At 46.9% G+C, this 22,352-nt stretch overlaps 2 protein-coding genes across 3 annotated transcripts; one reads left to right on the top strand and one right to left on the bottom strand.

Moving 5' to 3' along the window:
• Window positions 1–205: 205 nt before the first annotated feature.
• On the bottom strand, window positions 206–16,903 carry tep1 (telomerase-associated protein 1). 2 transcript variants are annotated; one of them, XM_085930432.1, is made up of 55 exons: window positions 15,606–16,903; window positions 14,793–15,226; window positions 14,487–14,684; window positions 14,097–14,246; window positions 13,673–13,837; window positions 13,467–13,598; window positions 13,291–13,362; window positions 13,084–13,205; window positions 12,864–13,021; window positions 12,639–12,748; window positions 12,487–12,565; window positions 12,182–12,365; window positions 11,851–12,112; window positions 11,539–11,691; window positions 11,384–11,458; window positions 11,066–11,187; window positions 10,922–10,990; window positions 10,551–10,700; window positions 10,144–10,435; window positions 9,928–10,049; window positions 9,701–9,814; window positions 9,485–9,602; window positions 9,218–9,412; window positions 8,920–9,101; window positions 8,703–8,844; window positions 8,410–8,589; window positions 8,241–8,333; window positions 7,969–8,104; window positions 7,733–7,892; window positions 7,466–7,599; window positions 7,304–7,392; window positions 7,109–7,223; window positions 6,805–7,039; window positions 6,462–6,579; window positions 6,081–6,205; window positions 5,910–6,009; window positions 5,678–5,833; window positions 5,321–5,536; window positions 5,193–5,249; window positions 4,807–4,945; window positions 4,477–4,725; window positions 4,116–4,267; window positions 3,928–4,035; window positions 3,606–3,710; window positions 3,376–3,505; window positions 3,227–3,306; window positions 2,773–2,899; window positions 2,412–2,545; window positions 2,229–2,350; window positions 1,992–2,141; window positions 1,472–1,571; window positions 1,112–1,226; window positions 933–1,015; window positions 711–815; window positions 206–628 (listed from the first exon to the last, which is right to left on the bottom strand). In XM_085930432.1, exons 2-55 carry the CDS (start codon window positions 15,222–15,224, stop codon window positions 503–505), a joined length of 7,737 nt encoding a protein of 2,578 aa, XP_085786558.1. In that variant the 5' UTR covers window positions 15,225–15,226; window positions 15,606–16,903; the 3' UTR covers window positions 206–502. The 2 variants fall into 2 exon arrangements, with proteins under 2 accessions (XP_085786558.1, XP_085786559.1); XM_085930433.1 differs by lacking the exon at window positions 15,606–16,903 and adding an exon at window positions 15,410–15,594.
• On the top strand, window positions 15,796–22,260 carry LOC147045751 (uncharacterized). Its single transcript, XM_085930473.1, has 5 exons — window positions 15,796–16,892; window positions 18,832–18,927; window positions 19,007–19,112; window positions 19,843–19,936; window positions 20,061–22,260. Exons 1-4 carry the CDS (start codon window positions 16,364–16,366, stop codon window positions 19,898–19,900), a joined length of 789 nt encoding a protein of 262 aa, XP_085786599.1. The 5' UTR covers window positions 15,796–16,363; the 3' UTR covers window positions 19,901–19,936; window positions 20,061–22,260.
• The last annotated feature ends 92 nt before the right edge of the window (window positions 22,261–22,352 follow it).

The raw sequence follows: 22,352 nt of genomic DNA, 5'->3' as shown, positions 1-22,352 counted from the left end.
CGGAAATCTCACCTTCATCACACGTTAAAACGTGACTGTACACGATTGACAAATGTTTCATTTTTGTGGATCACATTGGTTTCACCAGTTGTCTTGCAAAAAATTATTTTTCAATTTTCAACAGTATTGTAATCATGAAAGTCTAATATTGTAGTATATCAAATAGGATTTCGTTGATATAATTCATATTAAAGGACCAACAAGAGCAATTTGAAAGCCTTTATTGTTCCATCCAACCATACACATCTTATATTCATTATCAGATGTAAACAAAACATACTTGTAAAATAAGCCATCTTTAGTGATTTTCAAACAAGAAACGGAAATGCAGCTCACACAAAAGCTGATATAAGTTGTATTTAAGTTTGCTATGCAAGTAAACCAAAGGCACATGTGAGCATGCCAGCATAAAGCTCCCTTCATAACTAAAATAACAAAAAAAATCTTACTGATATATTGCACACATTGGTAGTCTTTGGAAATATGATGACGTTTTTGTAAGTTAGTGTCTGTCTCTCCAGGAAAGGAAGTAAACCTTTCCCAGTGTGTCGCCACACACCATCTCCGAGGGATTTTCTGGGTTCACCTCCAGCAAGACTACGGGAGCGCCGCACACAAACATTCCCACCTGGATAAGAGCGGGTGAAAGACACAATGATAAATGAAGATGATAGGAAAAGAGGGAGAGACAGTCAATGGCAGTGACTGACTTGTTTCTTGGTGCTTCTTTCCCACAGCTTGACGGTGTGGTCGAAGGAGGCTGAGATGATGAGGCCGTGGGTGAGCCTTAGCACACTGATCCTGTCATGGTGGGCCTGAGCGGGGCACACGATTCAATTCAACAAAAGCGCTTTTCAGAAACGTTGCATTCCTCCAACAGCAGAAAGGATTCGATGCTAGAGGTCCAACCAATCAACCAAATTAAGCCTTACGGGCTTCTTGCTGCTCCACGTGGATATTTGTGGAGGCGTGTTGAACCACATGTTCCCCGCCACATCCCCACACACCACAAATTCTGAAAAAGCACACGCACGTAAGACAACAGGCAGCAGCAGCAGCAGCAGCAGCAGCAGCAGCCGCCGCCGCCGCCGCTTTGTGTCGGCGATAGCACCTTTGTCAATGCTAACGGCCGTTATCGAGTCCTTCTGCTTTTCATCAGACGTGTCGGTCTCCAAGATCATGGAACTGAAAGATGAATTAATGATGTTTTGCGGGCCCATAGCAAACTGAAAGAAAAGACAACATATCAACACGGACTATAATGTCAATAATAAAGCATACCTTGCATATTTTATAGCAACCGCATAGTCTGACAAGCGTTAACTTCATTCTTCATTTATATAATACATGATTGATATGCTAAGCTTAGACAGTATAATCTATTGCCATATACCCTATACATAGCAATTTATGCTTTTAGAATGCTCCAAAAATGAATACAAAGATGTTACAATCACGATGGAAAACTCACAATGAAGCCGACATGGACCTTGGCGTCAGACTCGCCCAACAGCCAGATGCTTTTCTCGTCGTTTCGGATGAGTCCCAAAACGCTGACTTGGTGGTTCCAGCTGTGTGAATTCACAAACACACAAAGCAAGCATCACTTAACCCTTACACACACACAATTGTTCAGGTCAAATTTGACCAGTTTTGTCATTTGACAGCAAGAAAAATAAGATTGTCAATTTTTTCACATTTCAACAATGCCATTCTTTTGTACAGACGCCACCAAGTTTGTCATGCAGAAGCTTTGACACAGGTGTGATGACATCTGCACATGCAAAAATATACCCTCTCCTTTCAACCATTTGTTTAATCATCAGTTTATGTCGAGCAGGCTTTTTCAGAACATAACTTAATATAGACAATGACTATATTCTTGGCTTGAGTCAAAACTGACCTAGAACATACAGCGCAAAGAACACCAAGGTTGTGTCAAAAAAAAAAATCGACCCGACCCAAAATAGATAGAGGACAACGCTAATTACCTTTGGACCACCATTGACCAGAACATGTCGCGGTTGTTGCTGCAGGTGACGTCAAAAATCAATCCGGTTTTGGACACACCAATGAGAATGGAACAGTATGCCAGGTGTGCCACTTGAGACGTCACCTGGTACGACGTCACCTTGACTATGCTGGAAGACACACAAGGTGCATTTGGGCATGAAAGACACAGTTAAACATAAAACTCCACCATCTTACTCAACATTTTTCCTTTTCACCTTGCGGTGTTGTCATCCTGATTCCACGCTAGCTTCCACACATCCACGCAAGAGCCCACGTAGCCAACGGCAAAGCGACAGTCGGGCATGGTGCAGATGGCTACAACCTTGCAGTCTGAAGCCTGAAAACAAAAGCAAGACGGACGGTACCGGCGTGCCGACATGCGCTCAACGGGCACTCACCTGCACGCGTCCGACCACTCGGCCGCGCCGCCAAACCTCCAGCAGGCCGGAGTCGTAGCCAACGAGCAGTACGCGGCCGTCCGTGTCGGAAAAGCACAAAGCGCTGACGGCACGTCGAAGGCTGGGGGTCCGCTCTATGCGGAGAAAAATAATCTTGAGCATCAAGAGCGCCAAGCAGTCAGCAAAGGTTGAATGGACAAAACGGCATCATTTCACCTTCAATTGAAAATCTTTTCCAACTTCCAGCTATTTATGTCAAAATATGGTTGTCGTTTTATCAAAAAGCAGGATTGAAGTAAGATAGAATGAAGACAAGTCACGAAAATAAATGAAATAACAGCGTGAAGGAATCCAACTTTACCCGTTTCCCAGATCCAGCTTCTTAAGGAGCAATCTTCAGAAACGGTGAGGACTTGTGGGACGCTCCCCTCGTGAGCGACACTGCGAATGGCGCCGCTGTGACCCTGGAAGGTGCTAAAGTGTTCCACCTGTGCACCGACACATAGGAGGAACGCGTCAATTGTCTTCCACATTATTAGGCAAATCATGACAATAATGTTTTCTTAAAAACAAAATTCATTTGGGATTTTTATTTATTATCATTACTTATGTTACTATTATACTATACTAACTATTATTATAAAAGGTGCATAATGTGGGTGGGGCATTGGATTTCAATTCATGTTGGTGGGATATAGTTGGAAAAAATGAGTCTCTGGAAATGACATTTAGGAAAATCAATCATATGCTAAATACTTGATAGCACATTGTAATCACCTCGCTGCAATGACTTCAATTCTTATCAAATACAAAACCTGTAAGGGCTTCCACAGCCGTACGATTCCATCTTGGGCGGCAGTAAGAACCGTGAGGTCCTCGGAGATCTTCTTGTTGTCTACAAATCAAGAATGCAAGGATACATTTCAAAAAAGATATATGAAAATGATGCTCACTTGAGACTTACCGGCACCAGGGACAATGGAGCAAGCACGGATCTGTCCTTGGTGGGCGGAGAGGTGGCAAATGTTCACACTGGTCTCCCACTCCCACACGTGCAGGTTGCCATCGGTGGATCCGGCCGCCACGTATGGCCCCTGTAGGCAGACGCACGTGCAGCCAATAAGATGCCTGCAGGGACATTTACTCCCTGCCTGCCTGCCTGCCTGCCTGCCTGCCAGGCCAGACGACTCTCACCAGGCAGCAGACAGACGTGAGAGGACTCGTCCAGGTGATCTCTCGCAGGCTTTGAGCCGTTTCTAAATCCCATAAGCAAAGTCGGCCATCGTTGGATGAGCTTATCTGCCAATTACAAAGAACAAAGACAAGCAGGAAACAAGATGAAAGCGCTTGAAAAGCAGATTGATAAAACATTCATCAATAGTCAAATCATGAATTCTGATATTTTAATATTGAAAATAAAAATATATATGTAAAATATTTTCAATCAATTTTAATATGAATATTCATTTTTTGTGCAGAATTTTGCAAGAGAAAAAGCAAGCAAGCGCAGGCTCACCACACAGTCTGGAGTCCAAACACAGCCTGTGATCCAGTCTCTGTGGAAAGCTGGAAGCACTTTGGAGAGACCAGGAGGAGTCATGGTCATGTCCCACACCATGAGAGCCTACAAAACACAATATATTTGTCGGTATGAACACACACGTGTCCTACATATGTATATGAACTGGAGACACTTGCTCTTACTTTGTCTTTTCCACCAGAGAGCAGTTGTTCACCATCGGGGCTGAAGGCCAGGGAGGTGACACAAGCGCTGTGGCCCTTGAGCAGGCCAGCAGGGGACTCGGAATTGGAATCGCTCAGCTTGCTCAGCAGCCACAGGAATATAGTGCAGTCATCTGTTCCACCAGACAAACACAGCATACGTAGTTAATCCTTTGTGTAGAGTTACTAGAATTTTGGAATTTATGGCAGGTCATCAAACTAGCAAGGTAAATAGCAGAAGAAGGGTCGTTTTAAAGCAGAATTGTGTATATTTTTGCCTTATTTATGGGCCTAATCGTGAAGACTTGTCGAGTACACTCTGTCCCGTCTTATCATTTCTCACCTAAAGCGGTGGCCAGATAAGTGGCGTTGTGTGCCATGGTATGGATGATGCCAAACTGCGTGCCAAACATGTCCGTCATCTCCAGGCCCGTCAGCTCTCCGTACGCCCCGAGTTTTCTCTGCCACAGCCGCACGCGCTTGTCGTGCCCCGAGGACAACAGTAGCGGCGATGCGTCGGCGGCATCCGTGCGGACCCACAGCAGGGATGGTACACTCAGGTGGGAAAGGCCAGACTCCCAAATCAGCTCACCTGCCAATTCCAAAATTTTGTTTTTAAACCATCAGCTGCCTCTACACTGAGCATATTTCGTCTTGCCTTCAGCCCACCCACCTGAGCTGAGGCAGAAGAGCTTGAAGCCGTCATCACTATAACCCACAGCGACATGATCCCCGTTGACGGCTGCACACAGCACGGCGGCCTCAGTCGCGGCGTCGCTCTTGCTTTTTTTGTGAGGAGGCTCTTGCTCACTCTATAGAAGAAAGAAAGGAAGGAAGGAAGGAACGAAGCTGGAAATTGCCAAAGGAGCTTTTTCATGAGTGGTTGATGGGACTAGCTAAAAATAAACAAAGGACATTGTTGCTATAATTATGGTCATACGTTTTAGAAGCATAAAAGGCTTTCTTTTTAAACCCCATAAAGACAAAAGAAAAGAAAAATCAGCCGAGCAAAGTCGGGTCGCTCGTAAGAAGATGCACCGCTCCGTAAAAGACCTTTACCCCTTTTCTCCTTAAAGTGCCGGCTGAGCGTCCGAGTCCACCTGACCACAACTGGAGCTGTTAAGCAAATTGAAATCATCTTATTGTCTTCACAAGTGCAAACAATCGACACGCGTCCATGTAGCCACCATGTGATCGGAGCCGGCGCTCAGCAGCAAGCGGCCTTGGTCGAGGAAGGCGAGGGAGTCGGTGGCACCGACGTGCGCCTGGAAGCATCCCACGCAGGTGGAGGTGTCCACAGACCACACACGCACTTCCCCAGACACAGAGCCCGAGCACAGCGTGGTTGGGGACGACGGCGAGAAGGAGAGGCTACGCACGGAGTAATTGTGGCCGCACAGCAACTGGACGTACAATAGAAAGAACATAGTCATAAACACACACCGAGTGGGAGCGAGCGCATAAAGATTTGCTCGAGATGGGAAATGTGAAGACACAAATTGCGTGGCGGCAGCCAACTGACACGATCGAAAGGGACAACTCACCACATGGAGGTCACACCGGAGCCACTCCCACACGATAACTTTCCCGTTCCAGCAGCCGGCGGCCAGCAGGCGATCCTCGGGGTCGAACGTAGCGCAGTTTAGAGGGCTGTCGCTGGGCAGAACTGCCGCAGTGTCACCTTCGCTCAAAGACCAAACCTGACAAAGACAGTTCTTTGGTCGGCCAGAGCGTAGGGAAGGATTATTATTAAGAAATGAACAGGAGCTGGCTAACTTTGATGGTGTAATCCAGTGATACGGTGGCCAAGTGCTTCCTGTCAGTGGTGATGTCGCTGGCTGTTATCACATTGGTGTGGCCCTTAATGAGAGACGTTCTGCAAAGAGGACATTCAAATTCACCTGTGGTGGCATTCGTTAGGGATGAGCTACAGGAGAGCTCACTCACCGACAACCATTGGCGCTATCCCAGATCTCGATTTGCCCATCAAAGGAGGTTGTCGCAATGCGTCCATCTTTAAGGAAGAGGCAGCTGGAGATGCCATCACAGCTGCTTACCAGCGACTTCACTTGCTGTCACGCCGTGCGTGACACAGGAGGTTAGGCTCAACTTATTATACATCCAAAAAACTGTTCAACTTGGCATCAGATCACAATAATACACGGAGATCATTGAGATTGAGCAATTTGACAAAACCAGCTTCACTATTCCTAAAGTATGATCATTTTCAGATTTCAAAATGATACCGTCCCTCCATCTACGTGGATTACAGCAAGGATACCTAACGGTGCACTCACATATGGAAACAAAACCTTCTTTGTAGAGTACCTGTCCTGTGTTTGCATTGATGAAATGCAAAGTTCCCTGCCCAGTCCCGACCACCATTTCTCCATCATGGTCTACTGCCAAGCACGTAGGCTCAGACGTGAAGGTGGACACCAGCTGACTGCAGCATAAACGACACACAGCACATTTTGTAGGCTGCTTGAATCATATTTAGATGATGGGGGGGGGGGGGGGGGAAAAGAAAGAAAGAAAAAGAGCCTTTCTGAGACATTTTAGGCCACTTTCTTTTGATGGAATATCAGGGAGCGCATAAGACTTTCGAAGAAGAATTACATTCACATGATTTTGAAAGTTGCGGAATAGAATGAGACGACCGGCGCTGTACCTGCTCTCTTCAAACGTTTGATGGTCATTGTTGAGCCACTCAAGCACCCTCACGCTCTCGCTACCCATCAGGCCTCGGGCCCAGGCGTGAGCGCGGCTTTCAGGTGCTTCGTTGAGAGCCTGTTGAACAAAAAGCGCCGGCCAGCGAGAGAGCGCGGCGCCGTGGCGCCGCAGGAAATCTCGGCAGTCGTCCACGGCGGCCCGCTGGTTGACGCTCAGTGGGGACGACTTCTTATCTGGGAGAAACGTAGTTGCTTTTAGAGGTGGTCGGAAATGGATCTATCGTGACTAAATTGTTGACTCACCGTGCTCATTGTAGGTGTCCAGCAGATGGTGCAGCAGTTTGCTGCGCACATTAGCGTACAGGAAGTTATAGCTGGAAAGCAACCAACGCAGAACCTCCAGCTCATCACTTTGTATCTACGGAGCAAAAAAAATAAAAATCTAGTACACAAGTCATCATTTAAACTATGCGCGTGTTTGTTGAGAGGATGACGAACCAGACTAGCACTAAGCTGCTGGACAGCGTCCACCTCTCCGTGAAGAAAAGTATCAGCACCCAGGGCGTCGGCCAGCACCCACAGCTGACCTGCGCCGGGACCCCCACAGAGAAAATAAAATGGTGACGCTTTTCCATCCAAAAAGTCTTTTGCGTTTGTTACCCGCTAACACCAGGTGAGCTCTTCTTCTGTGGTCTTCTGAGGGCAGGAGGACGTCTTCAAAGGCCCGCCTTACGTCCGGGTTGGACAGAGCCAGCACGTCGTCGGCGTCGTGGAGCTGAGATGGACTGACCAGACTGCAAAACACCCCACTTAGATCCACTTTGGCCAAATTAAGGACTTTTTAAAAGCCATTTTGAGTGGCCCTTGCTTGATTCGACCACTATGAAGAAAGGGGCACATTTCTAAGGCCACTTGTGGCATCATCACCTTCGCAAGCTATGCACGATGCGGGTAAAGGTGATCATGGGGATGCGTTCTTTGGGGCTCCTGCATTGTGCCAGCACTTGCTGCCATGTGAGCTGTCCTTTGAGCGAGCACAGATCGTTGCAAGCGCATAGTAGGGAGTAGAAGTCACGCTCCCTCAGGCCTGGACATGAAAAGAAGATAGTTAGCTAATGTAGCAACAACAACAAAATGAAGCAGCTCAATATTTGGAGTTATACCGGCGGTGCTAACGGTGAGGGCCCCCAGAGCCCAGCAGAGTCCCGGCATGCCTCTGTGTTCCGAGCTGAGTCGCTTCAGGCAGTACTGGACCAGCAGATTGACAGACTGAGGCAAAGTCTGCAGGCTCTCGTTCAGCTAAAACACAAAGACGCCATTTGAAAGGTTTCTATTTCTAGGAAGATAACATTTTGGAGTATGACGTGAAGTATGAAGTGTTGGCAATTTACAAACATAAATGTTGCATGTTTTGAGAAAGTATGCGCAATGGAACCTTGTCAAAGGAAGCAAAGTTCCTCAGGTCTTCACAGGCCATGTGCAGGTAGAGAGGACACTCTGCACTTTTCTTCATGATGAGCGTCTGCAGCTGTAGCATACACACAAGAACGTCACGGAGAAAGAATCGAGTGTGGCAAAAAATGATGCCGTTGATGAGAAGCAACCTGATTGTTGAAAGCGGCGTCGCTGAGTTTCTTCCCAAACGCTTCCAGTTCTTTTTGAACAATTTCCTTTCGCTCTGTCACGGTAAGCAGCGGCAAGGTGAAGAGCAGCGTGGATTTCCTTTTGGATAACGCGTGCAACAACTGTGAGGTGGTCGCGACACTCGTCACCAAACAAACACCCTGGGAACAGTAACGTGAGGATCAAAATGTTTTGTCAGTATCTCCCCAAAAAATGAAAATCCTTCTACCTGGAAGAAAACGATTATAATATGGGACTAAAGAGAATGGCAGACCTGTGCTAGGTGCTGCGGTATCCAATCGGAGCGCAGCTGATCCCAGTCGTCACACACAAGATCCACGCCGTCCACCAGCAGCACGAGAGGCTTGCTCCTCTTCATGTCTTTCAAAGTGGCGTGAAAGTCTGACAGCAAATCCCTTTCAACAATTACAATGTCCATACATTTACAAAAAGACAAACACACGCATTATTGTAAGATGATTTGAACCCACTCGTAAGAGAGGGGGAGAGGCAATTCCTCCTCTTTAAGCCGCCTCAAGCAGCGGACCAGATATCTCAGGAGTTTCTCCACGGCGCGAGACGATTGGCTGGCGGCTGTTGAGTATGAGATGACATCACAGGCCAAGTTTTTCTTGGACTTAGCTCCGCTTCTGAGAACCTCGGCTAGAACCGCCTGTGTTCAAGATATTTGAAAAAAAAAAAAGACAAATAAGAAAAAAGCCAGATGACACAGACATTTAAAGTTGTTAAGAATAAAGTTAGGATTTTATTTTTTAGGAAACAAGTTACCATGAAGACTGTCTTCCCCTGCCCTGGAGCTCCCTCCACCACCACGGCACCTCCATTGGCCTGCGCCTGCTCCACCATTTCCACAGCGGCAGACAGCAGCTTGGCCCGGCTGACAAACTGCCTCCGCAGCACCTCCTGGTGAACCTCCTGCTCTAACATTTCGGCCGATGCGTCAGCTTCGTCTTCTTCGTCCTCCTGAGGGAGAAAAAAAGAAACCAGACGCTCGTTTCATTAGCTGCAGCGAGACGCTGCCGTCGAACTGCTCACATTGATAAACTGCTTGACGACAGCCTCCCAGAGGTCCTCCAGCACCGCTTTGGCAAAGACCTCCAGGTTCTTCAAGTAGGGTTTGCCTTCCACGACACCACCCCACTCGCACGGGTAACTGGGACCAAAAGAAGTCCAATCATTTCTTGTCATTGGCCAGCAATACTGACTGAAGATCCTGGGAGCATTCCATTCAAATTTACTGGGACAACTCACCTGTCGTTGACCTTCAGCTTGTGGATGTGGATCCATTGCTTCAGACGCTCCATTTTGGACTCGGTGTCCTTTGATTCAGCAGCAAAGTGGGACCTCCATGCCACAGGCACTGTTCTGGGAAAAAAAAAAACAACACTAGACTGATCAGCTAGCTGTCTGGATAGCTAGCTAAAGACTAGATATTTTCTCAACATCAGATTTTGAAGGGGGGAAATGTTTTGAAATACTTGATGATGTCAGGATTTCTAAAGTAGCACAACATCCTCTGCTTTGCTGCATCGCCATAGAGTGCCTGAAAGTGACGGATCTCCATGTCCGTAACGGACAGGCCTTCAGGCTCCGATTTGAGCTAAAACACAAAAACAAATCGAATATTCTCACAGATTACAGTCTTTGTATTTATCCTGCTAAAGTGTCAATTACAGGAAGACACCTTTTCTTACCCATTTGTACTGCGGCAGATCCGGTAATTCAAGTGCGTCCGGAACCACGCCATACCTCTGACCCAGGATCGCCACCATCATCTGACTACGACCCACCTCCGCCAGGCAAATTGTGGCGGCCCGGCCCGACTCCTCCTCGGTCACGCCCCAGCGCAGCTCCACTTCTTGCAGGTGGAGGCAGTACGGCGCGGCGCGCCGGCGAAGCTCCGGGAACACGCTGCGCACCAGGACGTCACGCTCGGCTTGCATGTCGCGGAAAGTGGACGATATGAAGACGCGAACACCACGCCACCTGTGGACAGACGAGCGAGTTGGTTTTTTTCTACAAAACAATTCCCCAATCTTAAACTGAGGAAAAATATCACTAAATGAGCATGTTTTAGAAATGAACTTGCTCATGCTTTTACCTTAACTTGGGAGTGGTGGGAATGGAGAGCAGGTCATTGGTAATCTCAGGATCTTTGGCTCCTGTCGGTGGTGGTGGTGGTACATTGTAAACTTTGTCCAGATGCTCCACGTGGTCCAGCAGTCTGGATGAGCCTCGCTCAGCCACAAACCTGGTTTCAAAATGTACAGATACATAAATGTATCCATTTTTTGCTTGCTGCAAAATGTCCAATTCTATTCATTTTTTGGTCTCAAACATTTTTGTCTCATCTACTATTGTATTTCTTCATTTCTATTATTCTGTATCTGATAGTTTTTTATTTTTTGCCAGAAATTTGTGTGTGTGGTTTTTTTTTTTTTATTTAACGGATTGAATTTCTGTATTTTTTACCTCAGAATTTGTTCGCTGAAGCCTGGCAGAAAGATATGGTTCCTGTCATAGCTTGTGACCCGGGATGCACTATTTTCAAAGAAAACAACATGAACTTCAATTCAGGCAGTGAGTAGAGATTGCGTTAAGGTGGTAACGCCTTACGTATTCGACATGGCGAGTTCAAAGTAAAGGCATTTGTTATTGGTTTCCTTCCTGTAGGTCTTGATGGCCCACTCCAGCTCATAGTTAGTGTAATCATCAGTCAGCAAGATGATGTTGTCCAACTGAGGGAATCAGAATCAGTTGAAATCAGCTTTTCTAAAAGTACCTCGGATATTTTGATTGGTTTTCTATCATTAAAACAAAGGCTAATCATAAAAGTTGCATGTTTTGGTTGAAAACGTCCAAATATCACCAGAATTAAATGTCACAACATACTACTTTTGACAAATTTGAACAATTCATCTTTTTTTGACAAACCTTGTGTTTCTGGAGAACCTGGTGGAAGTAAATACTTAGCGGGAGACAGTCATCCACTTGCATGTCTTGCAACGCCTGTAAAAGGACAACGGAAAGCTCCGTCGGTCCACGTCCTTGCATTTACGCGTCTGTCCGTGTCTTTGCCATCACTGTACCTTGTGTTGCTTGATCACGCTCAACACATTCTCTAAAACCACATCAGACTCCAGCTGCGCCTCTTTGCAATTGTGATAATTCAGCAAAAAGATGCGGGCGTCCTCACTGCTGTTGGCGAGCATCAGCGAAAGCAGAACGATAACCTCCAGTGCCTGTGAAAAAATACCAAGCACGACCATCAAGGAGATCCATCAACTGACTTCAAATACTTTTCTCCCCAAATATAACTTCTTGTGCAGCATTTTTCTCAGCATATATATTTTTATATTTCTAGAACTATGAATTGTCTCAATCCAAATGGCATATCTTACAGAAGGACAGAGCTTGTCCTCATTGCTCTTTTTCTTTTTCCTTTCATCGTCCTCCTCCTCCTCCTCGCCGTGGTCATTGGACTTGGGTGGAATACAGAAGTCCAGTTTTTTGCACCAGTCCTGTCTCCAGTTCTCGGTGTTGTGCACCAAGATGACTGTGCGTCCCGGCAGGGGCGGGATGTTGTAGCGGCATGAGAGTTGCACTGCCTTCTCCAGGGCTTGCCGGTAACGTTCCAGCAGGGTGAGGCTCTGCTTTCCCAGACTGACAGATAAATAAATACCTAGTGACTTCATATTCTTTCAATTTGCATTTCTTCACTTGTTGTCATACTTTGCCTTCAAGAAGCGATCCTTCTTCATGCGATAAAGGCGGTAGACAAAAGGCACGCCGAGCGCCACCCGTAGCCGCGTCCTGCTGGCCGATTGCCAGTCCAGGCGGCCGAAGCGTTTACTCTTGGGAATCTTCTCGAGGATGTTCTTCAGGATCTCGCTGTTGGAGGATGTTTGCGGCGTTGCTGGGGGGGAATTTATATGGTCATTCTAAATACAAGTTGGCAGTATTGATCCCGACAGTACTTGGCCAGCCTGCATTTAAAAGTCCTTATCAGAAGAAAAAAAAAAAGGATGATGACTCACAAAGATTGCAAAGCTCCATGATGACTTTGTAGGCAGACAGGAAGCGGAAGGGAAACTGTCGACTCTGAAGCACTGCTCTCTGTTAATCAATCAGAACATTTTGCTCGGAGGATGGACGTTTCGCGCTCAGATAATGAAGGAAAGCGTCTCACTTTATTGACCAGCCGCCTGAGGATCTTCTGGTGATGATTCATACTGATGCCCTGCTTGATCATGTTTCTCAGGTTCCTCAGCATGGCCATGAAGGGCAGCGAATTATTATCTGGAGCGAAAATAAGGAATATTGTTACATGCTTATCTATTTCTTCATCTGGACAAAACATCTTAAGTTTGGTGGTAAAATCATAATGGAAAAAAAAAAAAAGAAAAAGCTCTACCAATGAGTTTCTCCCAGGTAGCGGCCTTGTTGCCCTCCTGGCTAAGTAGCCTTTCCCATGTCTCTACATCCTTGAGCTTCATCCTTTGACCTGCTCTGTCTCTGTCCCAGTAACCCTTCAGACCGCTGCGGTTAAACGCCTTCTGGTCTGCAGGATACCTGCAAAGAAGGAGAAGATGACGACCTTGGCGACAGTTTGCATCATTGGTCAGCGATCTTACTTTCGGCCCAAGATGGCCATGACATGCTCGGCCGGTTCTTTGATGTGAAACATCTTGATCATCTTCTTCATGTTGAACTCATTTTGCTTTTTGTCCACAGTCGTTTTGGCGTCCATATTCAGCTACACATGCAAACAAGTCAGCATTAATCATCCATAGAATGGATCTTGCGGATTAACTGGATTACATTCATTTCTTTGAACTGACATATTTCTGCAGAATTGTCGTATCGGATCGAAGCAAGTTGGCCCACTTTGTCAGATCTTCGTCGCTTGGTTTCTGCAGAATATGAGAGAGATGAAGAGAACCACGGTTGTATACTTGACATTGCCAATGTCATTGATTCCACGAGAAGCACACCACGTAGTCAGCAAATATTGTACCTTGCTCTTGTTGCGGTTGTGCTTGCAGCGATGCTTGCGTGTGTTGTATTTGGCCAGCTGGTACTCACTAAACTCCTTAAACTTGTCAGCCATGGCCTTTTTCAAGCACATGGGCAGCGAGCGACTGAAGCACTGCAAGCAAGTTGAAAGAGCGGAACGGGATTGACGGCTGCTCCGTCACAACAGAACGGCGCTGGACGTCGTACCGTGCTGTAGATGCGCACCACCTCCAGCCAGTCGGACGGCAGCTGAACGCTGGCGCAGAAGTAGCGGCGCACGTGACACTTGGTGGCCGGGAGATTGGCGGCTAGGGCCAGCAGGAAGTTGGCAGTGATGCGGATGTTCAACTCTTGTCTTGTGTACAGCGCCACCTAGATGGAGGGAGGGAGGGAGCACACAAACACAGTGTACGCATGAATGACACAAAAAACAATTGGCCCCAAGTGTGTTAAGGATGGATTGATCCCAATGATAGATTCCGAAATTATTTGACACCATCAATTGTAGCTCTTGTGGTAAATAAGACATTCTTTGGTCTTTTCCATAGCAGCCCCAAAGGTAGACCTTCTTCATTGGTAACGTGATGCTTTTTGCATCATTTGATCTTTCTTTTTTCTGTTCTCCGTGTACCTTCAGCACAAACTGTGGGTCCAATTCAGAAATCTCTTTCACCAGGTTGGTGATTTTGGTCCACACACTATGCTCAGAGTCCCAGTCCTTCTGACCCGGGTTGGTGCTCTTTTGGACCAGGGAGCAGCACACGGCATTCAGTAGGAAATACTAAGTGGACACAGCAGGGTGGAAAAACAACATGATTAAATGTGCTTCTATTTAAACAAGAGAAACACTTCCATGTCAACCCAATGGTTTGGTGTAGTTACATCCCTAATTGAGAATTAGTGCCAGTCCTTCCTGTATGTACCCCAGTCTCTCACCTACATATATCAATTGAGTCAGCACCAATCCTAGCCCAAATCCGTGAGACGGAATGAGCAACCTATTTGGGATTTTTCTCCTTACTTTTTTATCCTTGAGCTCCTCGTCAATCTGCTGCTTGTCACGGACCACCTCGGCAAATTCCTCCCGTCTCTTGACCACCATTTCCACCTTCTCCTGGTGCTCCGGTATGCGCACCTCCATAGATTTGGATACAACCATTTCCTCCTCACTTTGCTCTTCCTCCTCAGACCGCATTTCGTCATCTTCATCAGAATACAGCTGAAACAGAAAGTAATAAAGGTTATAACCCATTTCGGGTTAATCCTGAAATTTGTCCTGAGAGGCCCCTTGTGGCTATTACAAGTGGGAGACAAAATGATCACTTACCACACTTGTTTCTTCAAAAGAGAAAGGCTGTGCTTCTGATATTTCCTCTCCTCCTTCGTCAACCTTCTCAGGGTCTCTGTCCCGTGGAAGGAAAGATGGCGGCTGGGAAAAGCGAGAGAGGAGAGCACCGTCGACTAAAGAGGAGGCAAGGAGACGGTTGCTGGTGGAAGCAGTGAAAGAGGTGAGACGGGAAGAACTCAGAAGAGTGTTTTGGGTGCTGAGAAGCGGCGAATCGATGGAGGACGAGGCGGAGAAGAGGAGGCTGGAGGAAGAGGTGGAGGTCAGGCCGGAGGGCTGGAGCGAAGAGCTCGGCAACGATGAGGATGTCTGAGTCAGGAGTTTATTCTCCAGAGAGGGCGGGACGTAATTGGAAGTCAAGCTTCTTCCGCTTGTGGAAGAGGCCATGTTTATTTGCAAATCCAGGCCCCTCATGCCTGAATGAAAATAAGTAAAGCAAGTTGACACAACATGACAGTTTAGACGAATGCTTTCGCATTGCTCACTTCGACAAAAGGGGCGTGTCGTTAACATAGCCATAAAGTGCGAACAAAGTCCACAAAAGCGTGGCTTGAACATACTTGAACAAGATCCACGATGCAAAGATTTTAGATACACACCTGAAAAACGTCCTAATAGTGGGAGACAATCATATCGACATTTTATGGACGCCTAAATGAACGGCTTACGTCACGGACGCACCACAACACTCCTTAGCGCTGTTGAGTAGGTGTGGCGGCGTAGCAGTGGGCAGCCACTTCATGTAAACAAACCCAAGTGCGAAAAAAGACAGAAATATTTTCATATAAGACGCACCTGTATAGTTTGAACGCGTGGCCTTAGCGTCCGCTGTGTCAATTGTTCACGAAGCTCGTTCAATCAGGTCAAACAAACTTGTTTCCTGAAATCAATGCCCTCATGCGACCCAGCTGCTTCTCTCGAGAATGCTGATTGGTTGACATCGGCCAGCTGTTTCTTTCGAATGCGCCGATTGGCAGCTCTTGACATGACCGCGCGCGGATTGGTCGTCGACGTGATGTTATTTATTTTATTTATTTTTTATTTTTTTACTGTAAGCCCGCTCCATCACGCGCCCCTAGTTCTGAAAATCACTCCAAATGCTGTTGAAACTAAAACGATCATTTAAGATGTGAGAGCCCAAATAATTGCCAATGGCCATATGAAGCGTCTGTTTGTAGGTAAAAAGGATAAGATCGTGGCGTCGCCCAAAACGGTGCGTTACCGTAACTGTACACTGTTCAAAGCAGGAAACGAGAGCCTTCTATTTCCGCTGCAGCAACGAGAACCAGTACGTCATAAAAGAGAGGAAAATGTGGACTGGAAGGACAAACTGAGGCCAAGGGAAGAAAGCGCGTCCGTCCGTCCGTCCGGCCAGCTAAGTCGCCCCTCACTCATTACGTTGGTCGCCAGGCACGGCAGCTGCTGGGGGGTGTCGTTTCCACTCCATAGTGCGTCGTAGCTGAAAGGGACGAGTCGAGGTCGTTGTTACCGTGTTGGAAAGCGTTCGATTGCTCGGCTAGCCAGGCTCCCATTAGCCCGCCCGCCCGCTAGCGATGGGCACGAGAGCGAGTCGCCTCCAGGAAGACCCGGTGCCTTCCACTCTGGGGAAGGACGGCACCACCAAGCGGGATTCGTACCGGCGGCCCCGCTGTGCCAGGCCTACCAGCCTCATGGTGGACTTCTCGGGCAGCTTCGAGGACACCGAAGTCAACCGGAGCCGCTCGGAGGAAGGCAGCGACTCCGACCTGGGCCAGCATGGCGCGAGCGCCGACGGCAGCCCTGCCGACCATCACGGAATCCCGGCTAGCATGAGCCAGGCGTCCCCGGCGGATGACAACCACAGCGAAGGCAAGACGGAGGAGGACGGCAACACAAGCCCACAGGCTCCCGCCAACGTGGAGCGCCAGCCCGGAGACGAAACAGGCCACACGCCCCACCGCACTTTCTCCGAGCGGCTGCCCGGAAATCGACACGCCGGGGGCCGCAGCGTCGGAGCCAGGTCCGCCCGCGTTCGGGGCACCCACCAGCGGCCGGTGTCTGAGGCTTGGATCGGCCTGTACCGCGTCAACAACCGCCATGGCAGTAAGTCGAGACGTGACCCATTCAGCATTCCCATGTCGTGTTCAACTAAATAAAAGCCCTGACGTAACTTAACTGATGGCTAAACGGACAGCTTGCATTTGTTTTGAAGATGTCAATATCGATTGCAACTCCAAGTCATAAAGAGCGACAGGGTTGCCCTTTATTATTAGGATTGTTTTCTTGAAATATCCAAGAAGCTCACCTATGTCGTCTATACAAGCGCATTTTTTGTTCTTTTAGGCGATGCCAGACAGAGCACGTCCAAAGCCGTAAATCAGCCATCACATCACTGGCAATCGGCCAAAATAACGACAACAACGCCCAAAATCGAGCAAATGAATAGAAACAAAGTCACGATGGGGTTGATTAGGAATCCACAGAAGCCCCAAAATGACTTTTACATCACTGTGAGTCAGTGTAGACTCTCACATATTGATTTGATATCAAAGTGAGTGATCGTGAAAGTACAGGACACAGATCTATCTGTATTTGTCACTCGACGGTGGTCCCGAGAGGAAGCTTGTAACACTTTCAGACTGCCTGGGCGGGTTCCTTCCCACCACATTTCCGAACGTGTTGCTCATTGATGCTTCAGAGGGGAAATAACCAAACTGTCAACACTTTCAACAGCTCATGCATACCATACAAGGAGATGAACCATAAATCGTACAGGGGGCACGAGATCTGCTTGTGAAAAAACAACTGACCACGTGTGAATGACAAACAAAATGATTCCATTTGTAAAGGCAAGCCGGTTTCAATTAGGTCTGTCGAGCAGTCATAAAACGTGTGCATAATGTCCGTCAGCGTTTGAAGAACTCGCATTCTTGTGCAGATAATCTCTTTTCTCGTGCTTGTATGATGAGGGAGGGCAATCATCTGAGCCAGTATTGTGTAAACGGAGCCGCTGACGCAAGACTTGATGGAATGACACACAAGACCGAGCGAGCGAGCGAGCACCTTCCCGTCATGTCACGAGGCCGCCGCGTTGACAGTTGGGAGTGGCAGTTGAAAATCAAAGGCCTAGTTTCACTTTCAACAGAGCCATGTGGCAAAACACTGCGTATGTTTCGGCCCTCCAGACAATTGAGCTGGGAAATGAATGGGGTCAGGAAATAAGGAAATGCTGGCTTTGGAGCAAGTAGGCCGGGAAGGAAGGAACCAACCAACCAACCAACCAACGAACACGTGCTTTGGACCATCTGCGTTGTCCACCGATCCTCATGCTCCTAATAATGGAACATTATATTTTACAGTCTTTAAACGCAGCTCGCTGACGTATCGTCCACATACCCCATGGATGGAAAAAAAAACGATGCACTTTGTTACTGTGCAATCAGATGTTTGGAAGACGTCAGTGTCTAGAGGGACGTCTAAAATAGTGAGTTGCCTGACACCCAGAACAGGGTGGAGAAGTGTCGGTTGTTCAGCGTCACACCCCTGCGTGTCCTGCCTTTCTCACATTCCCACTGCAAACAGGCAACGGCTCGCCTCCTTTACATTGACGTGGCGTCACAGAGGCATATTGCTAGTTTTGAGTAGTCGACTTTTGGGAGTCAGCGGTGAAATAGCATTTGCTTTCCATGCAACCAGACGGGAAAACCCAGTGCTGGCTGGGTGTTAAAGTTCACACAATTGTCCCAACTTTCCCACATTCTCTTGTCGGCCTGCCTCGGTTACATCCGAAGACTCTTTCACACGCGGGCAGACCTGCGAAATGTTAACACAATATAAAAGTGATGAATCAGAGTTGTAAAGAATGATTCCTAATATTGAAATGCAATTCGGATGTTCACGACTGCAGAATAACAACAACTACCGATCTGTGTGCTCACAAGTAGATGAAAGACCGTTTTTAAAACTCCAAAAATGAAATCTGTACGAGCCCATTCATTTGCTGATCGATTTGTTGTCAAGTGATAATTGTGTGCGTGCGCAGATATCCGCTGTCCTTTCTGCTCCAAGCCGTTCCCGGGCGGTCGCATCGAGGATCACCTATTGAGCTGCCTCACGTCCCCGCCGCTTCCCTACAACGGTGCGTGTGTCATCGAAAGGCATTTTGCCAAATGAAAACGGTGGGTGACGAGAAGTGTGTTGTGCGTGTGCGCCTCCAGCGGACGTGTTGAGCAAAGACAGCGGCGAGTGCTCCATCTGTCTGGAGGATCTGCTGCAAGGCGAGACCATTGCCAGGCTGGCGTGTCTGTGCGTCTACCACAAGAGGTAAACCCATAACACACGAGCGCGCACTCAACAATTGGCCAAAGCTACAATATGAAACGTGATTCAAATCTGAACATTGGGATTCCTCCTTTGTTTTTATTGCCACTTTGCGTGTTCATTCGAGTCGCCACCAATCGGTTGGTGCACAGTGCGGATATCTTAATGTGTGTTTGACCTTTTTGTCATACATTAAAAAGAACACTGACCAGTTCTTTTCGAAATGGTTTATATTTTTTTCCCCCCCCTTTTTTCGTGTTTTTTTCTACCTTATTTGTGCGGCCTTTAAGTTTTTTACACAGATTGTGAAAGTGTACTTTTTATCAGAACTTTGTGAGGTTTTAGCTTCCCTCTTGTTGGAGCACAGGAAATGTTGATGCGGTTAGGCAATGCACATGTGCACATCAGCCATGGTTACGTCACATCAGTGCATGCGAGCGTGCGGAGGCAGCTGTGAGCTTTCCACGTCTTGTAAGTTCCTACTTTGACAAAGCGTATGTTAAGAGGTGTGGCTCGATTTTCTTTTCTTTTTTTCGGCTTCTTCCACCCAAATGCAAATAAAAGCCAGCAGGCGGCTGTCATTTGGAACCCAGCCACGGCGTCTCCGTCACTCTCATTTACGTTGAGTGTGTTTGAACAATTTCATCGTCTATGGCAACTCGCCATCCCTCCCTCGCTCATTTAGCGTGGTCAATGTTCTGCAAACGAGTAACCCGGTCCTATGCGGTTGCAGCTGCATCGACGCTTGGGCTAAGGTGAAGCCCTGCTGCCCAGAGCATCCATCAGATTGACTCCCAGGTCACATGACTTCCCCCGCCATGACTCAGGTAGTGTCGAGATTGGATTTTTCGAATGAATTTGTCTTTTAGTGTTTCACCTGATTTTCTCGTTTTGTAATGACTCGTGTTTCCTCGCTGTGCACGATCATCCTTACTTGTTTGGTCCTCACAGGAGACCTCCATGTCAACATTCTCTCCTTCTGAAAACGGAAACCCACTCACCAAGCCACAAAGAAGCTCCGGGCGGCGCGGACCTCTTCCTGTTCCTCTTGTAGGTCCGGACCATTTCGCAACAAACTGTAAACAAAACAAAAAACCATGGCTGCTTTTGGATTTAAGCCCTCGCTTGCCAGGTCGGCATCAGATGTCTTCGCTGGCCGGGATGAGGAATTTAGGTCACCTCCTGTGTATTTTTTTTCAAGTCAAAGTCTCGCCCACCGGCTCGTGGGGTGGGGGCGGTCGTTACCCGATGTTTAGTGTTAACATTACAAGGGGGTTGCTTGGTTGATTGGTTGCTTGGTTGGTTTGTGCTCTGTTTAGCGCTGGTCTTTGCACCTATTTGAGCACTTTTTGTCCTTTGAGGATTTCTTTCCCCCTTAGTGTCTTGCCTTCGAGTGAGTGAGCGAGCGAGTGTCCAATGTGAATTATCCAGACTTCTATGGTGTTAAATGTGGCAACGGTACTGCTTTTTGATTCTGAAAAGATTTCCCCCCATGTTTTCTGGAGTCGGCAGACTTTTTATCACCGTTTCAAGCGCGGATGCGTCGGCCTTAAAGGCGCTAGCTACCTTTTTATAATAGCAAGTACGTCTTTTCACAGTATGATATCATCATGACCATGATTATAGCTCAGTGTATGACTTTCTTTTCGAGCCTCCTTGTGTTTGCTGCCTTTGCCCGGCCGGTCAGGGTTTATTTGGGGAAGGGAAATGATGAATGATGGCTTCAGAAAGTTTTTTTTTTTTTTTTATGATCATCCCCTCTGGTATGGAAACCTGTTTGAGCATTTATTTTGTATCTTTCATCCAACTTGCAGTCCTGGTACTAGTACACTGGACTGCTAGTTTGATCAAGGATGCTCTTTCACCTCATTAGTAAGACGCACTCATAACATATTGAGACTGCTAGTGCAACCTACTAGTGCACAATAGCGGTAAATATGCACACAGCTGCTGCAGGCTTTTTTTTTTTATTCAATATCCTTGATGGCCCTGTACTAGTAAGCTCTTTGTCTTCACCAGTAAGACTGTGCAGTTAAATTGAGGCCATCGAGTAAAAGTCGATAAAGGCATTTTGTCGATATCGGCCAAAAGTCAATGCACTAGTAGGCTTTCTGTTTTCAAGCAGTTGATTCAATATCCTTTTTGTCCTCAATAATAAGAGTTCAGCACTTTGCTTGAATGACTCAGATGCAATAATAACATGGTTGTTACTCCACCTTTGTCACTAGTAGTACTAGTAGCCAGCTGCCAACTAGGGCATGGTTGTCTTGATGTCCTTCTGATATGCCAAAGTTAATCCCCGAAAATTGCTAGTCATAAATATTCAATATAATGTATATATATCTCAAATAAATAAGAAATATAAGTAACACAATCTCACCGTAAGAAAACCTTCCAGCCGGTTCTTCGATAACAAGAGTATCCATCTTAAAGTCCAAGTCAGCTTAATCCGAATTGTATTAGTGAGGACGAAGAGCATCCAATTCCATTTGGATAATCAGGATATGGACGAAATAAATGCCCAAAACGGCTTTTCCTACTCTGGTCCCAGCTGAGGTGCTATAACTCGTCCTGCCACTAGGGGACAGCCCTGTGCATGTTTCCAACGAGAAGAATGCCAAATTCTTGTGTGCGCGTGTTTCGAGGCTTATTCGACGTTACATTCGTTGTGGTGATCATTGATGAGGTGTACTCTTGAGGTGTTTGCGCGTATGTTTTCAAAAAGTCGATTCCCTCTCAAGCCGTGTGGTGCAATACCTCAAATTGATACCGATGCTAATTGCTCTGTGCGTGGGAGGAAAGGAAGGAGGGAAGGGAACTCGACAAAAGATGGCGTTTTGTAGAAATAGATCTACTCTCCGACGCCTGTCAGACATCATAGCATATATGGACAATCTTTAAAAAACACACAAGTACGCATGCGCGGCACGCGTGTATACACAGAGCAGAGCAGAGGCATCATTTTATTTATTGAATTGTAAATATGTAATGCAGTCAAAAAAAGAAAAAAAAACGGCTGGTCTTTGTCTGTTGGATATACTGTTTCTAAAGCTCCAATCTTTTGTATGTCTCAGAAATTGTTTTTATATGTATTTTTTACAATAAATGTGTGAAGAGGAGGGTTCGTCTGCCTCTTGCATTTACATTTCACTTTTGGTTTAATTTTTTTGAACAAAGTTGTGATGCACGAGAATAGAATGGCCTTTATTGTCACATCCAAAGGAATGTGAGATGTCGTCATAA

The sequence above is a fragment of the Syngnathus leptorhynchus genome, chromosome 14 (assembly GCF_054491065.1).
Source record: "Syngnathus leptorhynchus isolate UIUO chromosome 14, UIUO_Slep, whole genome shotgun sequence".
Classification (NCBI taxonomy): domain Eukaryota; kingdom Metazoa; phylum Chordata; class Actinopteri; order Syngnathiformes; family Syngnathidae; genus Syngnathus; species Syngnathus leptorhynchus.
This window is presented reverse-complemented; position numbering and strand designations above follow the sequence as displayed.

Coding starts and splice junctions, on each gene's coding strand:
- LOC147045751 (XM_085930473.1), top strand. CDS start 16,364: ATGGGCACGAGAGCGAGTCGCCTCCAGGAAGACCCGGTGCCTTCCACT. Junction 16,893..18,831: donor CGTCAACAACCGCCATGGCA/GTAAGTCGAGAC, acceptor GTGCGTGCGCAG/ATATCCGCTGTCCTTTCTGC. Junction 18,928..19,006: donor CCCGCCGCTTCCCTACAACG/GTGCGTGTGTCA, acceptor GTGCGCCTCCAG/CGGACGTGTTGAGCAAAGAC.
- tep1 (XM_085930432.1), bottom strand. CDS start 15,224: ATGAGGGGCCTGGATTTGCAAATAAACATGGCCTCTTCCACAAGCGGA. Junction 8,590..8,702: donor TACCGCAGCACCTAGCACAG/GTCTGCCATTCT, acceptor TACTGTTCCCAG/GGTGTTTGTTTGGTGACGAG. Junction 1,572..1,991: donor TGGTCAATGGTGGTCCAAAG/GTAATTAGCGTT, acceptor GAATTCACACAG/CTGGAACCACCAAGTCAGCG.